This window comes from Pseudopipra pipra, chromosome 5 (assembly GCF_036250125.1).
Source record: "Pseudopipra pipra isolate bDixPip1 chromosome 5, bDixPip1.hap1, whole genome shotgun sequence".
Classification (NCBI taxonomy): domain Eukaryota; kingdom Metazoa; phylum Chordata; class Aves; order Passeriformes; family Pipridae; genus Pseudopipra; species Pseudopipra pipra.
In genome coordinates, this window is record NC_087553.1 from 37516376 (window position 1) to 37538231 (window position 21856).

Genomic DNA, 21856 nt, shown 5'->3' on the forward strand with positions numbered 1-21856 from the left:
CTCTTTTTTTTTTTTTTTTCAAATATGTGGGTTTTTTTCCACAGGTATCACATCACCCTCCAATATCTGCCTTCTATGTTAGCAACCGCAAGGATGGTTTTTGCCTTAGTGGTAGCATTCTGGCCAAATCAAAGTTCTATGGTAAATAATGAGGGTTTCTTGGTTGTACTTTTATTGAGGAATGTAAAATAGGTGCACTTGAGCTGTGTTTTGTGGGTGAAAGAAGGCTGTTAGAAGAATCAATGTTTGACTGTTGTATTATCTTTTCTAATTTCTATTTTTAGAGTATTTTAATTTTTAATTGGAGACACTGTATTATAGTGGCTTCACTAGACAGAACAGATTGCAGTGCTAAATATACTGATGTTCTTAATTTTATTACTCAGTTATTAGGAAATATTGGCTGTTGTCTTTCAGGGTGAGAAATATGATGTTCTGTTTTTGAATTTCAGGGAATTCATTATCTGCCATACTAGATGGAGAAGGACGGCTAACATTTTTAAATAGGGGAGAAGATTACGTAATGACAATGCCATATGCTCATTGCAAAGGTAGTGGGGTTTTTTCATGCTCTAGATGGTAAAGTTTTGAGAACAGAAGTTTGTTATTCTAAATAGTTCATTATTCTAAATAACATACTGTGTTGGATTCAAGCCTGTCATCTGGAGAAGAGTGTTCTGAACATTGGCAACATTGGTGGATTTAGGCTTCTGCATATTTTATAGGGAGAAAAATACATCTGTTGTTTAAGCCATGTTTTATTTTTTGGCACAGAAAAAGATTTTTTTTCATAAAAAGTAAGAAATAGTAAGAGCATATATATATATAGCTGTCACTACATGATACTAATTTACTGTTGGAGTTGCCTTTTTGTTGGAATGATTTTGAGCTTTTCCAATATTTTCCTCTTGTAAACATGGAAGGCAGTGTAGTATCTACACTACACTTTGTGATTCAAGTGTAAATCATGAACATTTGTCTTTATGGGAAACCAGTCAGTGGTTTGTAAAGCTTTCTGGAAGGTCAGTAGTGGTGCAAAATACATTGTAGAATTGCTTATTTTTAAGGTGAAACTTATTCAGGATTGTCTACCCATATATTCCAAAATTCTCATTCAGAATAGCTAGAATTCTCTTTCAGAAGGCCAACTATAAAGGCAGCAAATATAATACTTTCTTCATTTGAGGTGTATGAAGATCAATTAGCAGAATTAGATAATTTGACATGAGCTTAGTAGGCTTTTCTCTTTCCATTGTTTTTTAAAGTTTTTAATATTATGTTCAATTTTTTTATGGCTTTGGTGACTAAAATAATACTAAACAATTAAACCAGATAACATATATTCATACATTCAAGTCAAACAGGAAGAAGGAGGACTAATGTGACTAGTAAAGCTAATAGAGAGGGAGAAAGGTAGAAGAATATGGAGGGAAGGAGAATGTGCATGGTGAAACAAAGGTATTTGCACATCCATCCACTGTATGTAAAATATATTCAGTGTTTCAAGCACTGGATTGCAAGGGAAAGACATGGGAAGGAAAGTATGCTCAGCATTGTCAATCTTGTACTTGCAGAAGTCTTTAGGGAGGTGATCAGTGTTGTTTTATATTGGTTGTCCATGATTGCCTTCACCTGTGGTCTGATTGCACATACTGCTTCTGCTCAAGGGAAGTTTTTCTTTGTTCTTTTTGTTGTAGGTTATTTTCTTGTCTTAACCTCAGAATCCCTTCTCCAGTCATTTCCAATAAGACTAAACATCACCCTTGCTAGAGCCAGCAGAGTATGCTGCCAAAGATATGTCTTCATAAACCGTTTTTCCTGCTTATCTGTAATTCACTTAGATCTTTTTGTTTCTGTTTGGGTTATCTTATTTGGCAGAAAGGTCATGATTGTCGTTAGGAAAGGTCATCTGAAAATACAACTTTTCCTCTGGCACAAGCATGTTTACTCTAGGAATTGTACCCACGTAGCTTATGTTTTTTGTTTTGTTCCGTTAAAAATACTCATTTTACCTTTTTTTTTTCTCTTGCAGGAATTCTTTATGGCACAATGACCTTAGAGCTTGGAGGAACAGTCAACATCACCTGTGAGAAAACTGGCTACAGTGCAACAATTGAATTCAAACTCAAGGTTAGTAAATGCTGCTAGTGGGCACAAAAAGGAGAATGAACATAATGATACTTAAAAAAATCATTAGGTGACTCCTTATATATGGTCTGATTTAGTATGGAATTATCTTTCGGAAAATAGAGGAATTTTTGTTTTAACTGCTACATTTCCATATGTCTGAATCTAGCAAATTGTGATGTTTTTAGGTTTTTATTTTTTTAATAAAGGAGTTGTCATTCTTTTCTTAATGTATTCTTCTGAATCCAAAGGTTTTGACTGAAATTTACAGTGCTCTATACATGTCTGGTGATAACAGATGCAAACATATAGTTAGTTATATGACTCTTAAGAACAGCTCTAATGGGGAAAAAGCAATGGTCTGTCTCATCTTCAGCAGTGGCAACAGTGTGTGTCTAGGAACGTGTTGGAACAGGGAGAAGTGTTCAGTGATCTGATCAGTGTTTCAAGCATTTTGTGTGTTGTTGTTAATACACCTTGGTAGTTTTTATTTCTCTGAAAATGTTCAGGGTCTTTTTAAACTCCTAGAGAGCCCATGGAGGAGAACTCACACCTACCCTCTTTCATCCTGGGTAAATTTAAGTTGCTCACAACACCTCAAATAAAAATGAGTCCAAGGCTAACAGTTGGCTAAGATTTATGTCAGCCTAATGCCCAGTGGTAAGCAACAGTTTACATGGACTATTTTTGGCAGCTGAGCATAATGTAGGAGCATCTCTCCATTCACATAAGCTAAACAAACGTTTCTAAACTACTTCTAGTACTACTTCTACTAATACTACTACTTTCTACTTCTGAAAAATACATTTGCCATCTTTGAGGCAGAAACTGATTTAAAGCTGAATAAATAGTTGCCAACAAGCTGCATGTGGAGAGGGAAATTTTATGTGATTGAAATTACAGGGGAAACATAAAAGGTGAGAGGCTGTGTTAACTTTGCCTTGTTAATTTTGCCTTGTCAGTCCACAGCATACATATGCAGTCTGTCAAAAGGCCAAAGAAAATCCCGGTTGTTGTGTTTGTGCAAGAGTTAATCTCGTAACAAATGGTCCTTGGCAAATTGGTGAAATTACCATAGCAAATGACTGTCCCCTTCAGGATATTATTGTGTCACTGTTTTCTGCATTATTTACTGTTTTCTTTACACATTCCTTAGACAATACTTTTGCTCATCAAATCTCTTGAAATATAGCCTGAAGAAACTACTTACTGTGGTTTTAGACTTCTTTTGGGAATTAAATCGGAAGAAATAATACTAAAAGCCATCAGAGCTGTTTACAGCACATTTCATAAATGCACTTTTTTCCTTAACACTAAACATAGAAACAAAAATAATAGATTATCAAAATAAACATGAAACCATTTATTTTTATTTTGCAGCCTTTTTTGGGTAACAACGACAGTGTTAACCAAATATCAGGGAAAATTAAGCTTGGCAAAGAAGTTCTGGCTCTTTTAGAGGGTCACTGGGTAAGTAGTGAGTGATGGTCTTTTTTTAAATTCTGGCTGACAGTTGAGACAGGTGAAAATAGCACTTAGTTACAAAAAAGACCCAAGTTTAAAAAAAAAAAGAGTTAAGTACTGCTTTTATAGAAAGTATTCAAGAAGGTATAGAATCAACATAGTGCTATTTGTAGCTGTTAGAAAATGGAGAAGTTGTGCATGTTTGAATAGTTAATGAAGAAAGTAAAATGTTTCTTCACAATGAAGCTTGTGAAATGTTTTGGTATATGCGTTAGTACTATGAAGAATTGTTATGGCACCAACATGAAACATTTAAGCTTGTTCCAGTTCTTGTGAGGTGACATGGCCTTGCTGGTTTTTGAACGTGGTAATGATTCCATTGTTCCAAGTTAGAACCTACTACAAAAGGGAGAAATAGAATTTTAAACTTAGCATATCTAAATATCCTTAACTGCATGCATTCAAAAGAAAATAAATTCTCATTACAAAAAAAAAAAAAACTTATTCCTCCCTTTTTTGTAATTTTGGCACTCTTTGACATAATTACAATTAAGGTAACCATATCTGTTACAGGACAGTGAAGTTACTATTACTGACAAGAAGACAGGTGTTTCAGAGACATTCTGGAACCCAACATCTGATATCAAGCAGCGCAGATTACCTAGATACACAGTGAAGTTTGAAGAGCAAGATGACTTTGAGTCAGAGAAGTAAGTTCACTTTAGAACCATGTATTTATTTTGACAAAATAAAACTCATCATCTTCTCCAAATTATAAGCAAATTATAATTTCTTTTCCATGTTTAATGATACTGGCCTGTAAAACAAGTAACACTTAATAAGATCATTATTTATAAACTTTACAATCATGGAAAGTCATGGTAGAAATGTAGATAAACATATTACAAATGGTAATGTTCTGTTTGGAGGGTGGTCTATTTACTTAGCCTATAGTTGAAGAAATAGTTTGCAATTATTTTGTCAACCAGATTCTGTCTGTGTATTGTTCATTTGTCAGGCTTTGGCAACAAGTGACAAGAGCAATAAATAATAAAGACCAAACAGAAGCTACTCAAGAGAAATATGTTCTGGAAGAAGCTCAAAGAAAGAGTGCCAAAGAGAGAAAACTTAAGGGTGAAGAGTGGACATGCAAGCTGTTTGATCAGGATTCAGTCACAGGAGAATGGCACTACAAATACGCTGAGTGAGTCTTGAAGTGCTTGTAGCAAAAACTGCTTGTTAAGTGCTTGAGGTGATGTTGCTGAGCCTCTTCCTGTGGCTTTAGGAGCAAAAGTACTGAGACATACAGCTTACATATAGTGACAAATCTATACTATGTTCTAGGATTTCTTGGGCATGGCACCTTGGGGTTTATTGTGCTCCCTTTTTCCCCCCTACACTGACCAAAGCAGCTACAGAGATTTTCCATACCAGCTGGAAATCAGAAAATCAAGTGTCTGAAAATCAGAGAAGCCTGTGCTTAGTTGATTTGAGCTGTTTAGTTTGTTATGTATTAGAATAAGTCTGAGAATAACAGGTTTACAGCAATGCTTAATGCTGGGACCAGGTGGCTCTGCCTGGCTGTCGAATATGCCCAGCGTACATGGGTGTGCGTGAATCTCTGTGATGATCTGGATCAGAAGATGAAGATGTAGCTGTCTCCCTGACTGCTGGGATGCATTCTGTGTTCTCACCAATGTCACAAAAGTCAGCTTGGAGCTGAGGCCTTTACTAGTGATGGTTTTCATAGAATACCCACATTCTACTGATTGTTTTTCAGTACCCAGCATCGTTCTATATTGTAGAGACTGTAAAAGTAAAATATCCAAGGATGATACACGCTGAGTTGAGTAACTCTGACGCCAGGGATGATTGAAGTATATTCCTGTGGCTAAACCTGGGAGACCATCTCCTTTCTGTAGAAGAATGGCAAATATTGGGGCAGTGGCCTAAGTATATGTATAGAGAAGACTACAAGAATCCTGAGTACTCTTCATGTCTCCAAGAAATTTGCAACTTAGAGATTTCCTGGAACCAAGCAGAGAACCTGTGTATTTAGCAACTCTCAGTAAATTTATTTCCTTGAATTTCCTTGGTTTCCTTTTAAGTTTGTGCAGACTCTTAGCACTGAAAACATCCAGCAGCAGGGAAATTTCCTAACTAGATTAAATGCTCTGTGACACACCCTCTCTTGGTTTGAACCCTCTAGTGCTGTTGATGCCTCTTCCTGTTAGAACAGTCCAGCTGAATTGACTGCCCATACTCTCAAACGCCGTGTAAAACCATTAGGAAAAGTACTGTACTTCAAATCTGTTAGGTATTAAAGCTGCAGGGGATAGTCTATCTTGCTAATCTGCATTATTTCATGTGTCCTTGAGGCCTTGTGGTTCAAGGATGTGCCATGGAAATTTTACTATGTGCTAGAAAGCAGCCTGCACTGTCAGCATTCTTTGGAAGAAGCTTCTGTCTCCTTTAAGCGTATAATGCTGGCTAACCACCTGGTCCATGTAGAGAGCAGTCTTTTATGCTCACTGTGAAAGATGTGGTCAGTGAGCTGTGGCATTTGTTAAGGTATCTGGATTATAGATTTAGGCATCTGGATTACAAATACAGAAGAGAGCAATGCCTAGTTCTTAACCCAGTTACCTCAGATGGCATTTAATTCAAGTCAGGTTAAGCTAAGATGTTAAGTGCAGGACTATGTTCACCACACATGAAACATCTACAAACTATTAAAAGGCATACAGAAGCACATGAAAGGAAATCCATGCTTAATCTACTCTCTCTAAAGCTACACGTCAGAACGACCCTGATGCAGCTCACTTGCAGTTTCCTGAAGCAGTCCACTGAACAGCTGTAATCAGTGGGACCATTGGTCTTTGCTTTTGGCTACTTGTTACTCTTCACTGAGCTATGTGTCTTACGCTTTTTTTTTTTAAGTTCTGTATCAGGCTATACTTGGAAAAGCGTTCTTAAAAAATCAGAACAAGAAAACTGTGCATAGCTCATTAGTGTCTCATGAAGCCAGTCTTGATTACTATTAGCCCCCTTTGGGATGAAAGCAGGTTTGAGGTAACTGATTCTTAACCTCTTCTTCCTAGGCATCTTTTAAAAGAAAAAAAATTGCAACAAAAAGTGGTCAAAAACTAAAATAATTTTTAAATTCCCCTAATTTCCCTGTAGTTCTAAAATAATAACTGTATCTTATGCAGGAAATCTCTCCATGTTTGACAAATGCATATCACTGGCCAAATAAATTCATAATGATATTGTTGGTTAATACAGTAGCTTGTACTCTTACCAGCTGGCTGAGGATTTGACCTGGATGTGAAGTTTATTTTTTGTCTCTCTTGGCCCTTTAGGTTAGGACTGGGCTATAAGTGGAAGATCAGATCACTTATTCCATGTCTGACTTTTATATAGGGAGAGCTTTAGCCTCTTCATACTGAGTAGTTACTGAGCAAGAAAATATTTAAATCACTGTAGTGTTAATAATATTTCCTTTTTCTAGTACCAGACCATGGGACCCTTTGAATGATATGATCCAGTTTGAAAAAGATGGCACAATCCAAACAAAAGTTCGACATCGGACACCAATGGTATGTTCCAGTTCTGATAGCACCTGCAGCAAGATCCAGGGACTTGCATATATTATGCATTATCTGTATAAAGGTCATCAAAGCACTGGGATTGATGGGAAATGCTGTTATCCAACAAAAATGTTGTTTACCCAGTCCATAGGCTTTCACTTGTGTGTTGCATCCTAAGCAACAACCCTAAGCATGTGAACTTGAATGGATGGGAATATAAAATATGCAAACTTGAACTCAGCAGTTTAATGTGTATTATCTTATAAATGGTAAGATGCACAAACTTCAGGCTGCTTATGCCTCAAAAATTTTAACTTGGACTTCTATTGAATATTATTCTTTTAATTGTAACTGTTAGAATGTCCTGCTTTGCTACAGTTCTGGTTCTCTGGAAACAACACTTAGGTTTATCAATTTTAGGTTACTGTTCCAAAAATTAAACGAAAGCCAGCCAGTCAGAAGAAAGGAGAGTGTGGTTTCTCATCCCCGGAGCCTGATAACCAGGATTCCTCTGGGAGTGAAGGTATGAAAAGATACATTTGCATACAGAAATAATAAATTTATTTGACAGCTAAAGAGTTCAGAGTCACACATACTCTTCTTATCTCAGTGACTGTATTATCTTTTATATTACGTTGGATACGATGTGAAGCACATTCTGGAAAACCAAAGGAGCAGAACAGCTCATGGTTTTAATTGCAGACTTTCCTTTTAAATGCAGGGTAAGCAGGCTTAAATGCTGCACATATTTAATACCTGGGGGAAAAAAATGGTGTTTGTAAACTCTTTTCTTTCTTAAAACAAGATGAATTGTTTTAATTTGTAGATTAGTATGTGGCTAGGGGGCAGATTTTTGTTGTTGATAATGCTTGCAAAAATTAAACAACATTGTGAGTTAAGGATATTTCAAGCACCTAAATTGCTGTCCTTCTGGGCTATAGGTGACTCCGAAATAAAGGTTTCAGTAGAAAATAATTAGAAAACTTTCTCCTCATTTTTGCAACTGGTTTAGTTAGTCATTTGTACTTTATTCCTTTTTTGGCTGAAGTCACTTCAATTACATCTGGCTTTTCTATCCTTCAAGCACAACTTCTGAAGCATAATACAAGAATAAGGAAAAAAGGGGCAGACCTTGGTGAACTGCAGAGTGCCATTGAATCTATAAAGGAAACACAAGAAGACATTAAGAGGTAGTACTAATCAAAATGCTTGAAAATTGTTTAAAGAATAGTAATTCCATAGCTTTTTTTCCCATTTTCTGCTTTAGAGCCTTGCTGTCTTTATTCTTCTTCACAAATATTGATTGCTCATTGATATTTTATAGTTTTTCTCAAAAGCTCCCTTCGATAGGGAGCCTTAACATAGTAGAAAATGCCAAATTGTCTAGTTTGTAATTTACAGGATATTGTTTTCTATCTTACAGGGACATTATGGCTCTACGAAATAGAGTCTCTTCTAATTCACCACCCGTGGACTACCGTTTCCTGCAGTTTAAGCACTATGTCTTCATTTTACTCTTGGTTCTACTACAGCTCGTCATTAATTTCTTGTTCAAATAGGAAGTGTGAACAAGGGCCTTCTCAAACTGGAACGATCAAACTGTTACTGGGGACCATATTTTAAGCTGGACTTTAAATGATGCAATATTATCTAAAAGAACCGTGTAGCAACAACTCACAGAACTTTGCGTCAGTGTTCATGGTTCAAAATCATACTCCTGTCTACCCAGTTGAAGTAAGAATTGTGTAAGTGCCAGTACACTCTTGCTCCTGGTGTGTGCCTCTGTCTCGTAGTCATACGACATCAGCCTTGTGTTTATATTACATCAGACACTGTACTGATCAATCTTCACCACAGAATAGATGAAGTTAAAAACTCAGAGGTCAGACCTCGTAGGTAGGATGTGATTCCTATTATGGTAGAATGATAAACAAACATACTTCGTTACATATAAACTTATCATTTTTATAAAAAAGGAACTTTTGAAGTAGCCAACAGCTTTTGTAAATGGCGTTGGGAGTTTGGAAGTAAGCTTTTGCTTAAGGGCAAACAAATACATTATTATACAAAAAATCATGAGCGTTTGGAACTGGCAAGTAAAAAGCTGAAGTCTTTGGGAAATCTGCAACATCAGGCCGTGCTGATTTGTTTTGGAAGTATGAAGTTTTTATCCTGAATCACTATAGGCTTGAAAGACAGCTGTTTTATAGTTTTAAAACTTCAGATTCTTCATAAAAACATTCCTGCATCTACTGTACAGAGCACATTTTTAACAATACAGCACCCAGGAAGGTACTGTCTTGGTCTGCTCTCTCTCATGAACTGCAAATGTCAAGAATTTCTGGTATGTTTGTAAGTCTTGATAAATCTACAGCTTTGACTTTAGATTTGTGTATGGCCATGTCAGGGTAAGACTGCTGATGCCAGAATTCTTGCTTATTTTTGAAACAAAATGTGAAGACGAAGAGGTGTGTTTAGTGTGTAGCTTGAGCTGAACCTCTCAAAAGGCAGACAATGTAGAACAGGATTCAGGTACTGTCATGAGTTCACTTGCAAATGAAAACACGTGTGTTTACAAGGGGAAAGTTCAGAAATTTTGCAGTGGCTAACACCACATATATCAAAAGAAATGAGAGGGATTTGTGAGGAAGGAAATCCCTCCTTACTGCAAGTATATACTACCTACCAGAATACATGAATACACCTACTTAGTATGCTGTAGCCATACAAATTAATGTGAAGATTAAATTTCAATTCAGAAGCAGGGTTCCTAATGTTTTTTTATTTGAAGAAATATATGCATGTGTAGAATTTGTAAAATTTCAGCAAAAAAATTTAGTGCTGGTGTTTATCTGGGGAGTTCCTTATGCCAGTCAAGCATACCAAGTCAAGAAGAAGCTGTAGTACTGTAAGGATACTCTCAGTTACCCAGATGAGACAACAGGAAGATGAGCGGCACAATGTGAAGTGCAGACAAGTTCATTTTCAGGGGATCCTCTCAGGAATCAAATCCATCCTGGGCAGTGGAACAGTTCAAAGGGCATGTTTGGCTTTTTGGCATGGCCAGGTTATCCCTCTGCCTTGAGTAGCCTCCTTGACTCACCAGGTGATCTGCCTTTCTGTTCTGCATCAGTCTCACTAGTATTTAGTGAAAATACTGTTTACTCTTTTATCTGTCTAGCTTATATATTTCTGTGGCTGACAGCTTCACACACCTCCCCTTCTTTTTTACCTTTCCCCTTCTTTGAGCCTTAGCTATGTAAAAGTTTATCGTGTAAGCACTCAACTTCAGCATATTGCTTACAGCTTCACATTAGCATGGTTTGGTCTTGAATAATTTTTCTGGAATGTGGTACCTTAAGCAGATCTTGCATCTATGGGCAAGACCCAAGTCCCTTTGTAAACAAAAAATTACAAATGCCTAAGTCTCTAAGTGGAAACTGAAGTTGTTAGCCATGTATAAAATAGCATTAAGAAAGCAGAATATTACAGCTTTCACTTAACGTTCTCAGCCTGGAATTTGGCCATTCGTTATTGCATTCAGATGTCAAAGCTTCACCTGTCTTAAGATCCAGTTCGAGCCTTTAAACATATTCTGTACATGAGAATAATCCACTAAATGAGATTTGGGCCATGACTTCAATCCCCTGAAATAATACTCTGCTAAATTTGTGGTGCTGAAACTCTTGACTGATAGTTATAAGTTTCTATTTCCCTTGTAAATTGAAATGTCCTTCTGCCTTTTCATGTTCATTTTGTAATCACTTCTGTTCAAGAGCAGTAGGTAACACAGTTTGCATGTATTTGTACATGGACCGCGTGGTAGTAACTGGATTTGACCCAGCAAGCTGGCTGGCAGCTTGGTGTTGGACAATGTCAGACTAAACAGATTTATCTGAAATTCATGCTCAGCACTTGAACAGAGCAAGACAAAATCCCTATGCTTATTTTCCTCTTCAACTTATTTTTTAGAGTTGAATTCTGTTGTAAAAGTGGTTTTAGTGATGATCTGAAAAGGTAAAGGATATGTGATGAAACTTTCTGAAAAGTAAAATTGCAGACTTCTTGAGTGTATGATTAGATAAATTCTGAAAAGTACAGTGAAAACATAGTAATTCCTATTCTGATGGGTTTTATATGATGTTCCCTCATTTGAATAGAACAAAGAAACTTCTTGAATTTTTACAGTACAGCTGGTCACAGGCATGTATGGAGCCTTTTCTTTAGTGTATCACCATTGTCCTGTTTAACCATGATGTATAGCAGATCTTGACTCTCCTGCCTGCTTAAGACTGAGTTCTGCTCATAGTTATAAAAATGGATTGTACAGTTTGCAGATGTTGGAGAGCTGTGGCCTCCTACTAGTTTTTGAAGTTTAAAACAGCACTTCATATTTGATTTACAAATCTTGTTTTGTTTGGGTTTCTTCTCTTGTACAGGAAATATTTTCAGAATTTGTTGCCATGTGGTTTTGTTGGGTTTGTTTGTTTTCAAATGCACTCTATGCCTTTAATTTGCCATTTAGGTACAGATTGCCTAGTTGGGTACAGATGACCTAAGCTAAGAAAAAGTAAATATGCCACGTGAAATGCAACAAGTATCATTTTCAGCAGTAGATGATGTTTCTTGCATTTCACATGTTGATTCCTTTTAAATAGTTGACATTACATGAGAGTATATAGCCTGGTTGTCGTGTCAGGTTTGGTTTGGTTTGGTTTGGTTGTTGTTTGCTGCTCTCCTGTGCCTTTGGCAATTGTTTTTTTTGCTGGACTAGTGTTTATGAAATAGACTTGGGATTCAATGTTTCCTATAGTTTCTTAAATGCTGTTACTTTTGGTTATTACCACTGTTTGTGTAAATAACGTATTACAAGAATTCTGTACATCTGTAAGTTTTAATTATTTTTACTTCAAGAGTATCCTCAAATCACAGAAAATTTAGCAGATATTCAAGTATTGTAAACAGTGCCTTCTTGATGGGTTTCTTGCTGTTCCGAGACATGTAAAGATTTGTCAAATTTGTGCCATATGTAACATCTGACCTTTTGTTAGGGCTTTTGTGTTTGTGAACTGATTTTCCTGCTTAGTCAGACTCTGGGAGGGGAAAAAAAACTTTTAAAGCATTACATTACTCCCTCTTTCTGGCTGGTGAGCCGAAAGTGGAGGATTTTGGGTGTTTACAGTGAAGCTGCACTACTTTGTAGTAATACAGAAATAGCCATAACGAAGTAAGAACTTCACGGAGACATTATTTGGGCCTTTTCTTGTAACTTTTTCTCCTTTCTGCCCTGCCCCGCTCTGCTAAGCGCGAAAATCAGCCCTCAGGACACAGCGCCCGCCTCCCCCGTCCCCGCGTGTCCCGCGCAGTCCGTCATTCGGGATCACCGCTCTCTGTGAGGGATCTGAACTGTAACAGGGCGGCGGAATCCGCCGCCGCCGCCTCCAATAAAGATGTGTCGCACCTCGGCTCGGCCTCTGGGCTCTGTGCGCCGGTCCGCGGGCCGGACGATTCCCGCTCTCCCCGTCCCTGGGCCGCCCCTCGGCCCTTGCCCAGGCGGCCGTGACGCGCGGCAGGCGGAAGGGGCGGGGCGATGGCGGCGGCGATGGCGGAGCCCGTGCCGGAGCTGCCGTGGCTGTGGCAGGAGGCGGCAGCGCTGGCGGGGGCGGTGCGCGGCGCGCTGGGGCCGCGGGGCGGGAGGGCGCTGCTGTTGCGGCCCACGGGCGAGGCGGTGCCGACGCGGGACGGGCGGCGGCTGCTGGAGGCGCTGAGGCTGGAGCCGCCTGCGGCCAGGTACCGCGGCGGGGGGGCCGGGCGGGGCCGGCGGCGGCGGCTTCTTAACGCTGCCCGTGTGCCCGCAGGGTGATGGCGGCCCGCGCCTGCAGCCACCGCGCCGCGACGGGGGACGGCGCCAAGAGCTTCGTGGTGCTGCTGGCGGCCGTGCTGGGCGGGCTGCGGGCGGCGGGCGGCGGCGCTGGGCTGCGGCGGGCGCTGCGGGCCTTCGAGGCGCAGGTGCTGGAGCGGGCGGCGGCCCGGGGGCTGCGGCGGCACTGGCGGACGGCGCCGCCCGGGCTCCCGGAGGCGCTGCTGGAGGCGCTGCTGGAGCCGTACCTGGCCGGCCGGCTGGGCCCTGGCGAGCGGCGGTGCCTGGCGCGGCTCTGCGCCGAGTTGTGCCGCCGCTGCGCCCCGACCGCCGCCGCCCGCCCTGAGGCGCTGCGGCTCCTCGCGCGGCGGTTCGCGGCCCTGCACGCCGCCGTGCCCGGCCTGCCCCTGGCCAGCTCCACCATCCTGCCCGGCATCGTCCTCCGCAGGGACTTCGCTGCTTACTGTCCGGCCGAGGGGGAGCTGCGGGCCCTGCTAGTCACCGAGCCCTTGCAGCCCGCCCTGACGGCCCCCGGCGTCGAGTTTGTTGTCGACTCCGAGGGTCAGTATGAGGCTTCCCTGCGCTGGATCATAAGGAGGACAGAAGCCTTAGTGAAACACTTGCAGAGCAACAGCGTTAAGCTGTTACTGTCGAGCACGAAGCAAGACGAAGTAGTTATCTATTATGCCCAACTATATGGTGTTTCTGTTGTAGAGTGCTTATTGTCGGAAGAAATGGCCCTTATCAGTGAAATCACCGGCGTCTCGCCTTATGCACCTTTTGGTGATGACATGTACAGGGAAATCACTGAAACTGCGGTGGCATCGTTTTGCCAGCCCTTGCTGCTTGGCTCCAAGAGATGTGTCCACATTGGCTTCACCAGTGTGTGTGCCTTCCAGCCCCATTGCCTGATCCTTTGTGGGCCAGTCGATGGGGTCAATGAGCAACATGCTGCTGCTTTACAAGAGGCCTTCACTATGCTGCAGCAGCTGTTTAAAACAGTCGATCAGAGGGGGGAGTGCAAAGCGGAAGGTGAAAGCCAGAACAAAGCCTCAGATGTTTGCAGTTGGGATTCTTCACCTACTCAGAAACAAATTGTAGTAGAAAATATTTCTTGTAATAGTAACCAGGTTTCTGAATGTCAGCTGAAAGCACTTAGTGATGAAACAGAGACAAAAATTTTAGCCCCTGATAAGAGTAGTTCACTGGTGGACAAGCAAAAGAGCTACAGCACTGCTGTGTTGGCATGTAACGCTGATACAGTGACTGCGTGTGAGCTCCTGGATGTTGGCAAAGGTCTAGAGAAAACATGTTGCAATATAGTTCCATTTAAACAGGAAGAGAGTTGTGTAGGTATTGCACAGGATCATTCCAGCTCCCTCATAGAAGCAGGATCACTTTTGCCAGTAGGAGGTTACTTTGAAATCCTTTTACATTATTATATTCAGTACTATGCAAAACAGTGTCAGCAGTCAGAGGTAGCTGTCGTATCTAATGTGGTTGCTGATGCTTTGCTAAGTATCCCTAAGGCCTTGTACAGGACAACAGAACTAGACAGCTTTACCAGATTCTATCTCAAAGCTGTTAATTCACTCCGAAAAAATCAACCACTGCCAGGGAACAAGGAAGGCTTAGAGTCAGTGTATTGCAAATACCAGTTAGTCGTTTCAGTTCTTCATTGTGTTACAGAGCTTCTCTCCATTGACTTAATAATTGGTATTAAGCAGCCGGTGCAAAAAATTGAGGACCATGATTCAGAAGATGACTTTTGAAATCATTAATAAAGAATGGTTTTGATTATGTCTTATGTCTTTATGTCTTCTTGTCAAATGGATGTGTCTCAAAATTCAGTGCTAGAGACTAAAAGACATCTTTTTAAGTCTAGAGATCTAATGTGCTACTTCTTTTAGAAGAAAAGGAAAAAAAGGGCTAACCAGCTGAAGATAGCCTGGGACAGCTTGGGAGAATGTGTTGACTCAGTTTACACACCACAGGGAGTGGTGTGTTTGGGCATGCACTGAGGTTGTAGCAGCCTATGGGTTTTTCTTCATGCACTGTTTCCCAGAGATTATTTCTGTTTTGTGCTGTTATTCTATTATATTTCTAAATATGGGTTGTCCTCCATGCAAAGTGAAAGTCAGGTACACATGGACGCATGTTTCGACTGAGATCCAAACTCAAAACATCATGTAAAGTGCAGGCATACTGGTATTAATAGACAAAGATTAAAAGAACGTTTTTTAAAAAAATCTTGATGTTTTAACTCTCCTTTCTGCAGCCCTTGGCAAACTTACATTCTGCCCCATGTGAAATTCAGCAGACTATTTTGAAGGTGCTCACCCCAACCGCAAGGAGTGTAGGTGCGTTTTAAGCAAAGTAATCCTATTTGTCAGGTAGCAGATTCACATATACAGGCAGGTAGTTTCCTTTTTTTTTTAATTAAAAAACAGTTTAAGTTGCATGAATAGTAATGTACAATAAGACTAGATTGAAACTGCATGCTGCATGCAACTCTTGAGAATGGGAATGGTCTGTTTTTATTTGTTGGTTTGTGTGGGGGTCGAGTCTGAACAGACTTTTACAGGTGCTGGGATCACACTGAGACAGCCTCCATTCCCCAGCTTTCCTCCAGCCTCCATCCCTGCCGCTGGCCCAGCTGGCTCCCTGCTCTACACCTTCCCTGGTCCTTCTCACTGATCTCTGGAACACTGTCTCCTTGTTTACCAAATAGGCATTGCTTAGTTTCTGTAGTGAAAGTTATGCAACCTAAGTATGGCCTTACATTTTCATCCATGCTTAGCTGATTGCTGACCTTTAGTGTTTTTGGCAGCTATACAGAGAGCATCGTTAATAGGAACCAGGCACAACAAAGAATATTATTCTGTTGTGTCACAAATCTCACGCTGCTGAATCACGTTTGTAAGAGGGAATAGGGGACTGCAACATTTTGTTTAGGAGCATAACTGTATAGTGGCATATTTTATATTTTTCTGTATATTTTGCATGCAGAAAAATGTATATGGTTTCTGTTGTTATCTTTATGAATCATCTTCCAGAGCCCAAAGGTAGGGCATTAATCACACCATGTGAGAAGATTAAGGAAGATTAAATTCTTCACTAGAATTCCATTCATCTGTTCTAAATTTGCTTTTTGTTATGTGACAAATCTGCTATTAGTGGTAGAGACTCCTGTTTTGATTTCTGAATTGTTTCTATGCTTGTTTAGGTTAATCCATCCCCTTGCATATTTTTTTTTAGTGAGGTTCTTTTAAATCTCATGCTAAGAGAGAAACTATTTCAATATTCAGTTGCAAAATTCTGTTTACATCTTGATCTTGAAATCTAAGAAACAGTGTGGTTTTGTCACTAGTAAACACAAATATGAAATACTTGCTCTATTTACTATTGCATTTATCACATTATTGCTCTTAAGACTGAACAAATCAAGAGAGTAATGTCTGAATTTATCACCAGTTGCTTTGGAAATGCATTGGCGTAATAAACACAATTATAATTTTGCAGCATCATTTTGTGCAAGGTGTCATTTGTAGTCTGTTAATGAGACTAGAAATAGATGTTTGGATCTAGAATTATGTAAATTACTTCCCTCTGAGAATATTAAGCTAATAATTATATCCAGGAATAGAAATTCTAATTTTTTCATTCCAAAACTAAAAATAATGATAGCAGAAATGTAATAGATGTAATATATAGTAGCTCCTTCTTTATTATATGATTCAGTAAAAGACTAGACTATGTAAGCAGTGTTTATTCCTGTGATAGATCAAGCACTGCACTCTTTCTAAAAACAGTTCTGTCAAAAAGAATACAATATAGTTTTCCATAGGAACACCATTTGTGCTAGTTCAGCAGACAGTTTATTTCTCACAAAGTCACCAGCAGATAAAAGAACTGTTACACTGAGGCTTTGGTTTAGTGTGGGATTAAGGGCACATCAGTAATACTGTGTCCTGCATGGCTGTGTCCTAAGCCACCTACAGCAGAAATCACTATAAAAGATAAAATTTCCATTTAAGGTATTTTAAAAAAGGTATTGTTTTACTAAACAGAATCTCTAATCTGTTCTTATTTTGAGATTCCCAGTAAAATAATCCAGAATGGTGATTTTGCTTTTGATAATAATCATGACCTACTTTCAGTGGGTGTCTTCATTTTGCAGGCTTAGCATCTGATTAAATATTACCTTAAAATGGGAATGCAGAGAGGGAACACATGGTAGGGATTTCTCAGGGTATGTGGCAGAACAGACAGTTCCAGATGAGAGTAATGTCTGCTGAGATTTTAACATTAGACTTGATACGTGTCTGATATCATGTATAAGGATTATATTTATATGCCACTGCTTTTAGAACATTGAAAGTCATTGTAGAAACAGCTGGATTATATTCATAGGGCAAATAAACTGCTTGGGAGCTGTTTTCTAAAATCAGAAATACTCTGAGGCGTCTAATTACTGATGCAGTACTGAAAAAGGTACAAAATAGTTACACAATGCTCAAAAAAATTTAGTCTGTTATCAGTGTTGACTGTACTGGAGATGTTTATTGGCATAAGTGTTTTTTAAAGTACTGGTGTTAGGAGTATAATCCTGAGGACCAGTGCCCCACAGCAGGGCTTCTGCCATTCCTGTTGGGACTGGGGATAGCTCTGCCCTTGCGCTCCAGCGGTCACACCTAAGAGTGGTCCTACTGTGCCTAGCCTAAGATGTTCAGTTCACCTTGTCAGAGTGTTTATGAATGAATTTTGGCAGCTCAGTAAATCTTGCAAGCTGTGGTGTAGGTAAGTGGAGGGCTTTTTTGGCATTTCCCAACTACTGGTGCTTATAATAGAGCAAGTATTGGAAATTGCATTCCCTGTAATTTGAGACCTTTTTGTCACCTTGCAGAATTTTCCAGTGAGACACTTTTTAAGCCTTAGCAGTTATTAGCAAGTATTATCAGCATTCTTTTGTTCTAGAACTCCCCTCTATTTCAGAAGTTTGGCACCTGGGCTATAATCCTAAATGTTGCAGAACTTACATGGCTTGGATTTATTAAGAGGAGCCAATTTGTAATCATCCAGAAAGCAGGAAATTTTCTCCTCCTGTTTTAGTTGCTTCTATTCTGCGTGACTGTGAAGCTCATGAGACAGTGTAATACAGTAATAACTCCATGGGTGTGTGGGTGGAGAGGAGGGACAAGAATAAGAGAAGTCAGGAGATAAGAAGACCCAGTTCAAAAGGAAGAGCAGAGAAAAGATGAAGATTGAATGGTGAATAGAGCATAGAAAAGGACTGTCGTGTAGAAGGAAGAATGTAGAGTCTCAGATACATGAATGGGAAGAAACAGCCTCAGCTTTTGCACCTACCTCCCTGGGATGCAGTAGCAAAAGGAAGGCATTAAGTTCTGCTCTCACCTTGGAAGACTAGCAGAAGATGGTTGCCAAGTGGACAAAAAAATCCATGAAATTAATTTTCTCCTGTGCTGATGTAGGAGAGTAGCTACCTTGGAAAGCATTAGGAGCTGTGGAGACAGCCTGTCTGCATATCTCAAGGGAGTCCTGGGCTGTAGACTTGTGACAGCCTGAGATAAGAGATGCACATTTCTGTTCCTGAGGTTTGAAGAGTCTAGGAGTGGATGAGAAATTACTGGGTGTGGATTACATTTGTTTAGATAGCACATCTTGCCCTCACTGTCCCGAGCCTCAGGAATGTGCTTTGATCCCTAGGTACTTGCAAAGTACAGGCAGGGGTCATCAGTAATACAGTGCTTGGCTCCCCAGCCTTGGTGAGCAGAGGTTCTGGGCTTGAGCTTGTGTGGTGCCTTGTGCCTGGGGAGCACTGAGCCAGTTCATGTTACAGGTCATACTGTGAAAACACAGGGTTGTAATGGGAAGCTGCTGGGTTTACTGCTTTGAAAAGAATTGCATGAACTGTTATTGAAGCTATAAATCATTGCCTGATAAATTTGCCATCTGCTAGGCCTTAGATAATGAATCTAAATTTACTTGTGTTTGAGCATAGAAAGCCTGTCTAGGACCTCAAAGCTTGTTTTTCATAGTGAATTATAACAGGAGTTCAATGCCATTAGCCTCCTTATTGTAGGGAAAAATTAATTTTCTTGTGTAGTTCTGACTTCTCATAAGACTGAACAGTTTCAAGAGAAACAATTATTCTAGAAATTATAGATTACAACATTTCCATTACCAATCTGTTATTGACAACATCTTGTTTGTTTAATAGCTAGCACTTATGACCATGAAAAAGGTCTATCCCCACTGAAAATAGCAAATTTCTGCCTTGCGTACTCAGACTCCAGACCTCTAATCCAAATGTATTCAAGTGATCAGAAGATACTGAATTGACAGGCTACCAGCCCAGTAAAATTAATTGCATAGTACTTTGGAGCAGATGATGATTGATACCAGATTTTTTTTTTTAATAACTGTTCTCATTGTTTTTCCTACAGAAAAAAAAAAAAAAGCATGGTTGAAATAAAATGTGTGAACAAGAGCATAGATCATTTTCCTGCTATTGTATTTAACATATTTGTGCTTTAACCATTTTTTCTGTGCTGTCTCTAGGATTTTGTAAATATGATTAATATCGGATTTTAAAAGCTTCGTAATGGTTCAGTAACTGCCTGACTTTGGCTGTAACATTTTAACTGCGAAGATCAAATTATAATAAAAACACAGAAAACATCTCTGAGTGTCTTGGAAATCTGATACTATGAACCATTGGGGAAAACCAGTGGATTTTGTCTTCCAGAGTTTTATAACAATGTGTGCCTGAGATTAGGATTGGGTCCTGAACCAGCAGCACCTGCAAACTGTGTTTAGTATCTCATAAATTATGCAACCTTTTAACAATTGTACCTTTACATTTTGACACTGCTCAGGTTCATAACAAAGTCTGAATCTATAATGCAGAGAAATAAATTTCTCATTATTCCCACTGGATTTCTGTTGTCAGAATGAGTGGGTGTTCATGTCAGAAGGTAGAATAAATGCTAGTGCCTTGAAATGCTGCCTCTACAGCTCCTACTGTTGTTGCACTTGTCATCGTGAGCTTTCTAAAAGCTCCAGTTTTGAACTTGGAATAAATGTGTTCCACTCATAAAAACACCCACATCTGTAGGAAAAAAATATGTGTGTGTGTGTGTGTACCTGTCCTTAGTTTCCATAATGTGACAGGTGTTTTCCCTCACTTGTTTTCCTCCCTTGCACTGTTTTGAAGTGCCATGTGACACTGGGCATTACCTATCTGTTTTTTTTCCTGAAGGTAGAAAGTTGTCATGTTCTGTTAAAATCTTAGATGCAAGAGTTTCTCTTGACTTACTACTTATCTGTTCAGATATTTTTAATTGCCCTATTCAAAAATTATGTTTGAGAGTCATTGAATGATTCAATAGAGAACAGCAGATATGAATATTCAATTTAAAGAAAGCAAATGCTGAGGACTTTTCAAACTTTTCACAGTGACAGGCATTTCTTGTAGAAATAACTAACCAACAGTTGATCTTCTGCAGGAATAGCTGTTAAATATCATGGAGTGAAGACATCAGCTAGAGGAAGAGTCAGAGTTTAAGACCCCAGGATTTTATCATTGCTGGCACTTATTTACTGCAAAGCCTGGAGTAAGTCAGTTATTGCCCATGTGATAATTTTTCATCATGAGATATTAGTGGGCTTCATATTCATGAAGGTTTCAGGCTGTGCTTTAAATCTTTGGGAATTCAAGGATGGATGCAGGTGCAATCATTGTCTGTTAAAAAAAAAATTAATGCATTGGATGTCCTCTCAATCTCTCAACTATCTTTTTATAAAATGTGGAAAACTGTTTCTGCCAAGATTGCAGATATTGTGTATTTTCCTTTACCCGTGACTAGTGTAGGAAAACTGAGTTGTTAATGAGGAAGCAGGCACCACTGCTGCGTCCCTTTCCCTTCTAATAGAACACCGACTCCCTCGCATACTAAGGATTTCTGCGTGCAGTACGGTGAAGTGTTTAAAATGAGCCTGTCCCTTTCCCTTGCTGCAGCCCTGTATTTGTTCCTATGTTTTCCTGAGCCATTGCACATGACTTGAACTCCAAGCAGCTTGGAACAAGTGAAAATCAGGATATGTGGTATAGACCCCATAGCAGTGACTTCCAGAAGGTGTGAAGAGAAGCCCTGGTATCCCTGGCTGAGCCAGCCTTCAAGGGCAAGCTGCCTCATTCCTGTAGCTTGCATGGCCTGTGTGTGGTATAATGGTGTCCAGGTCAATTATATGATCTTCTCCATAGTCAGACAACTAGGAGTGTTGCCGTACTGCCTGGCACTAGCTCTGTCTCCTAAAAGCAATGGAGGAGAAGTGTATGGAAAAGCACTGCCTGGGAAGCTCTATATTCTTCCTGTGCCACCTGATTTTTGATTTATTAGTTCCTTAATCCAAGTCCAGATCTACTGTTTAGGGAACAACACATGCCGAATTGTTATCTAGTGTGTCATTTGGTTTGCTGGGAGCCTGAGTTAAGTGTGCATCAGACTATCCATGTAACACTGGATGATTACATTGGAATGAAACGTGTAGAGACAGAGACCATTTAGTGGGTTATACTTGTCACAAAATTCCAATATTTGCTTCTGTGAATCACCAGCACAAGTAAAAATGTCTTGCAATTCTCCTTAGATTGCTAAATTTTAACTTCATGAAATAGTCCACATTTTGGAAGATTTACTACTGCCATTAAAATAAGTGGTCCAATGCCTATATATTTATATTTATCTTATATTATATTTTGCTTCTTTCTCCATAGCTATTGGAGACCACA

General features: G+C 39.7%; 2 protein-coding genes across 4 annotated transcripts in view; both read left to right on the top strand.

The window, feature by feature from the left end:
- Positions 1 to 12646, top strand: part of OSBPL8 (oxysterol binding protein like 8) — a 91049-nt gene extending 78403 nt beyond the window's left edge. For all 3 annotated transcript variants that reach the window (XM_064655615.1, XM_064655616.1, XM_064655617.1), the window contains 10 exons: positions 45 to 141; positions 453 to 551; positions 2033 to 2130; positions 3508 to 3597; positions 4165 to 4301; positions 4610 to 4795; positions 7103 to 7190; positions 7602 to 7704; positions 8266 to 8371; positions 8605 to 12646. In XM_064655615.1, the coding sequence (XP_064511685.1) occupies positions 45 to 141; positions 453 to 551; positions 2033 to 2130; positions 3508 to 3597; positions 4165 to 4301; positions 4610 to 4795; positions 7103 to 7190; positions 7602 to 7704; positions 8266 to 8371; positions 8605 to 8740 (1140 nt within the window). In that variant the 3' untranslated portion in view covers positions 8741 to 12646. The remainder of the gene's footprint in view (positions 1 to 44; positions 142 to 452; positions 552 to 2032; positions 2131 to 3507; positions 3598 to 4164; positions 4302 to 4609; positions 4796 to 7102; positions 7191 to 7601; positions 7705 to 8265; positions 8372 to 8604) is intronic.
- A 6-nt stretch (positions 12647 to 12652) lies between these two features.
- BBS10 (Bardet-Biedl syndrome 10) lies at positions 12653 to 14841 on the top strand. Its single transcript, XM_064655618.1, has 2 exons — positions 12653 to 12971; positions 13040 to 14841. Exons 1-2 carry the CDS (start codon positions 12772 to 12774, stop codon positions 14811 to 14813), a joined length of 1974 nt encoding a protein of 657 aa, XP_064511688.1. The 5' UTR covers positions 12653 to 12771; the 3' UTR covers positions 14814 to 14841.
- Positions 14842 to 21856: the final 7015 nt, after the last annotated feature.

Bases quoted from the DNA above. Each gene is read 5' to 3' on its own strand.
- BBS10 (XM_064655618.1), top strand. From the start codon at position 12,772: ATGGCGGCGGCGATGGCGGAGCCCGTGCCGGAGCTGCCGTGGCTGTGG. The intron at 12,972-13,039 runs GTACCGCGGCGG...GTGTGCCCGCAG, and splicing joins CTGGAGCCGCCTGCGGCCAG to GGTGATGGCGGCCCGCGCCT.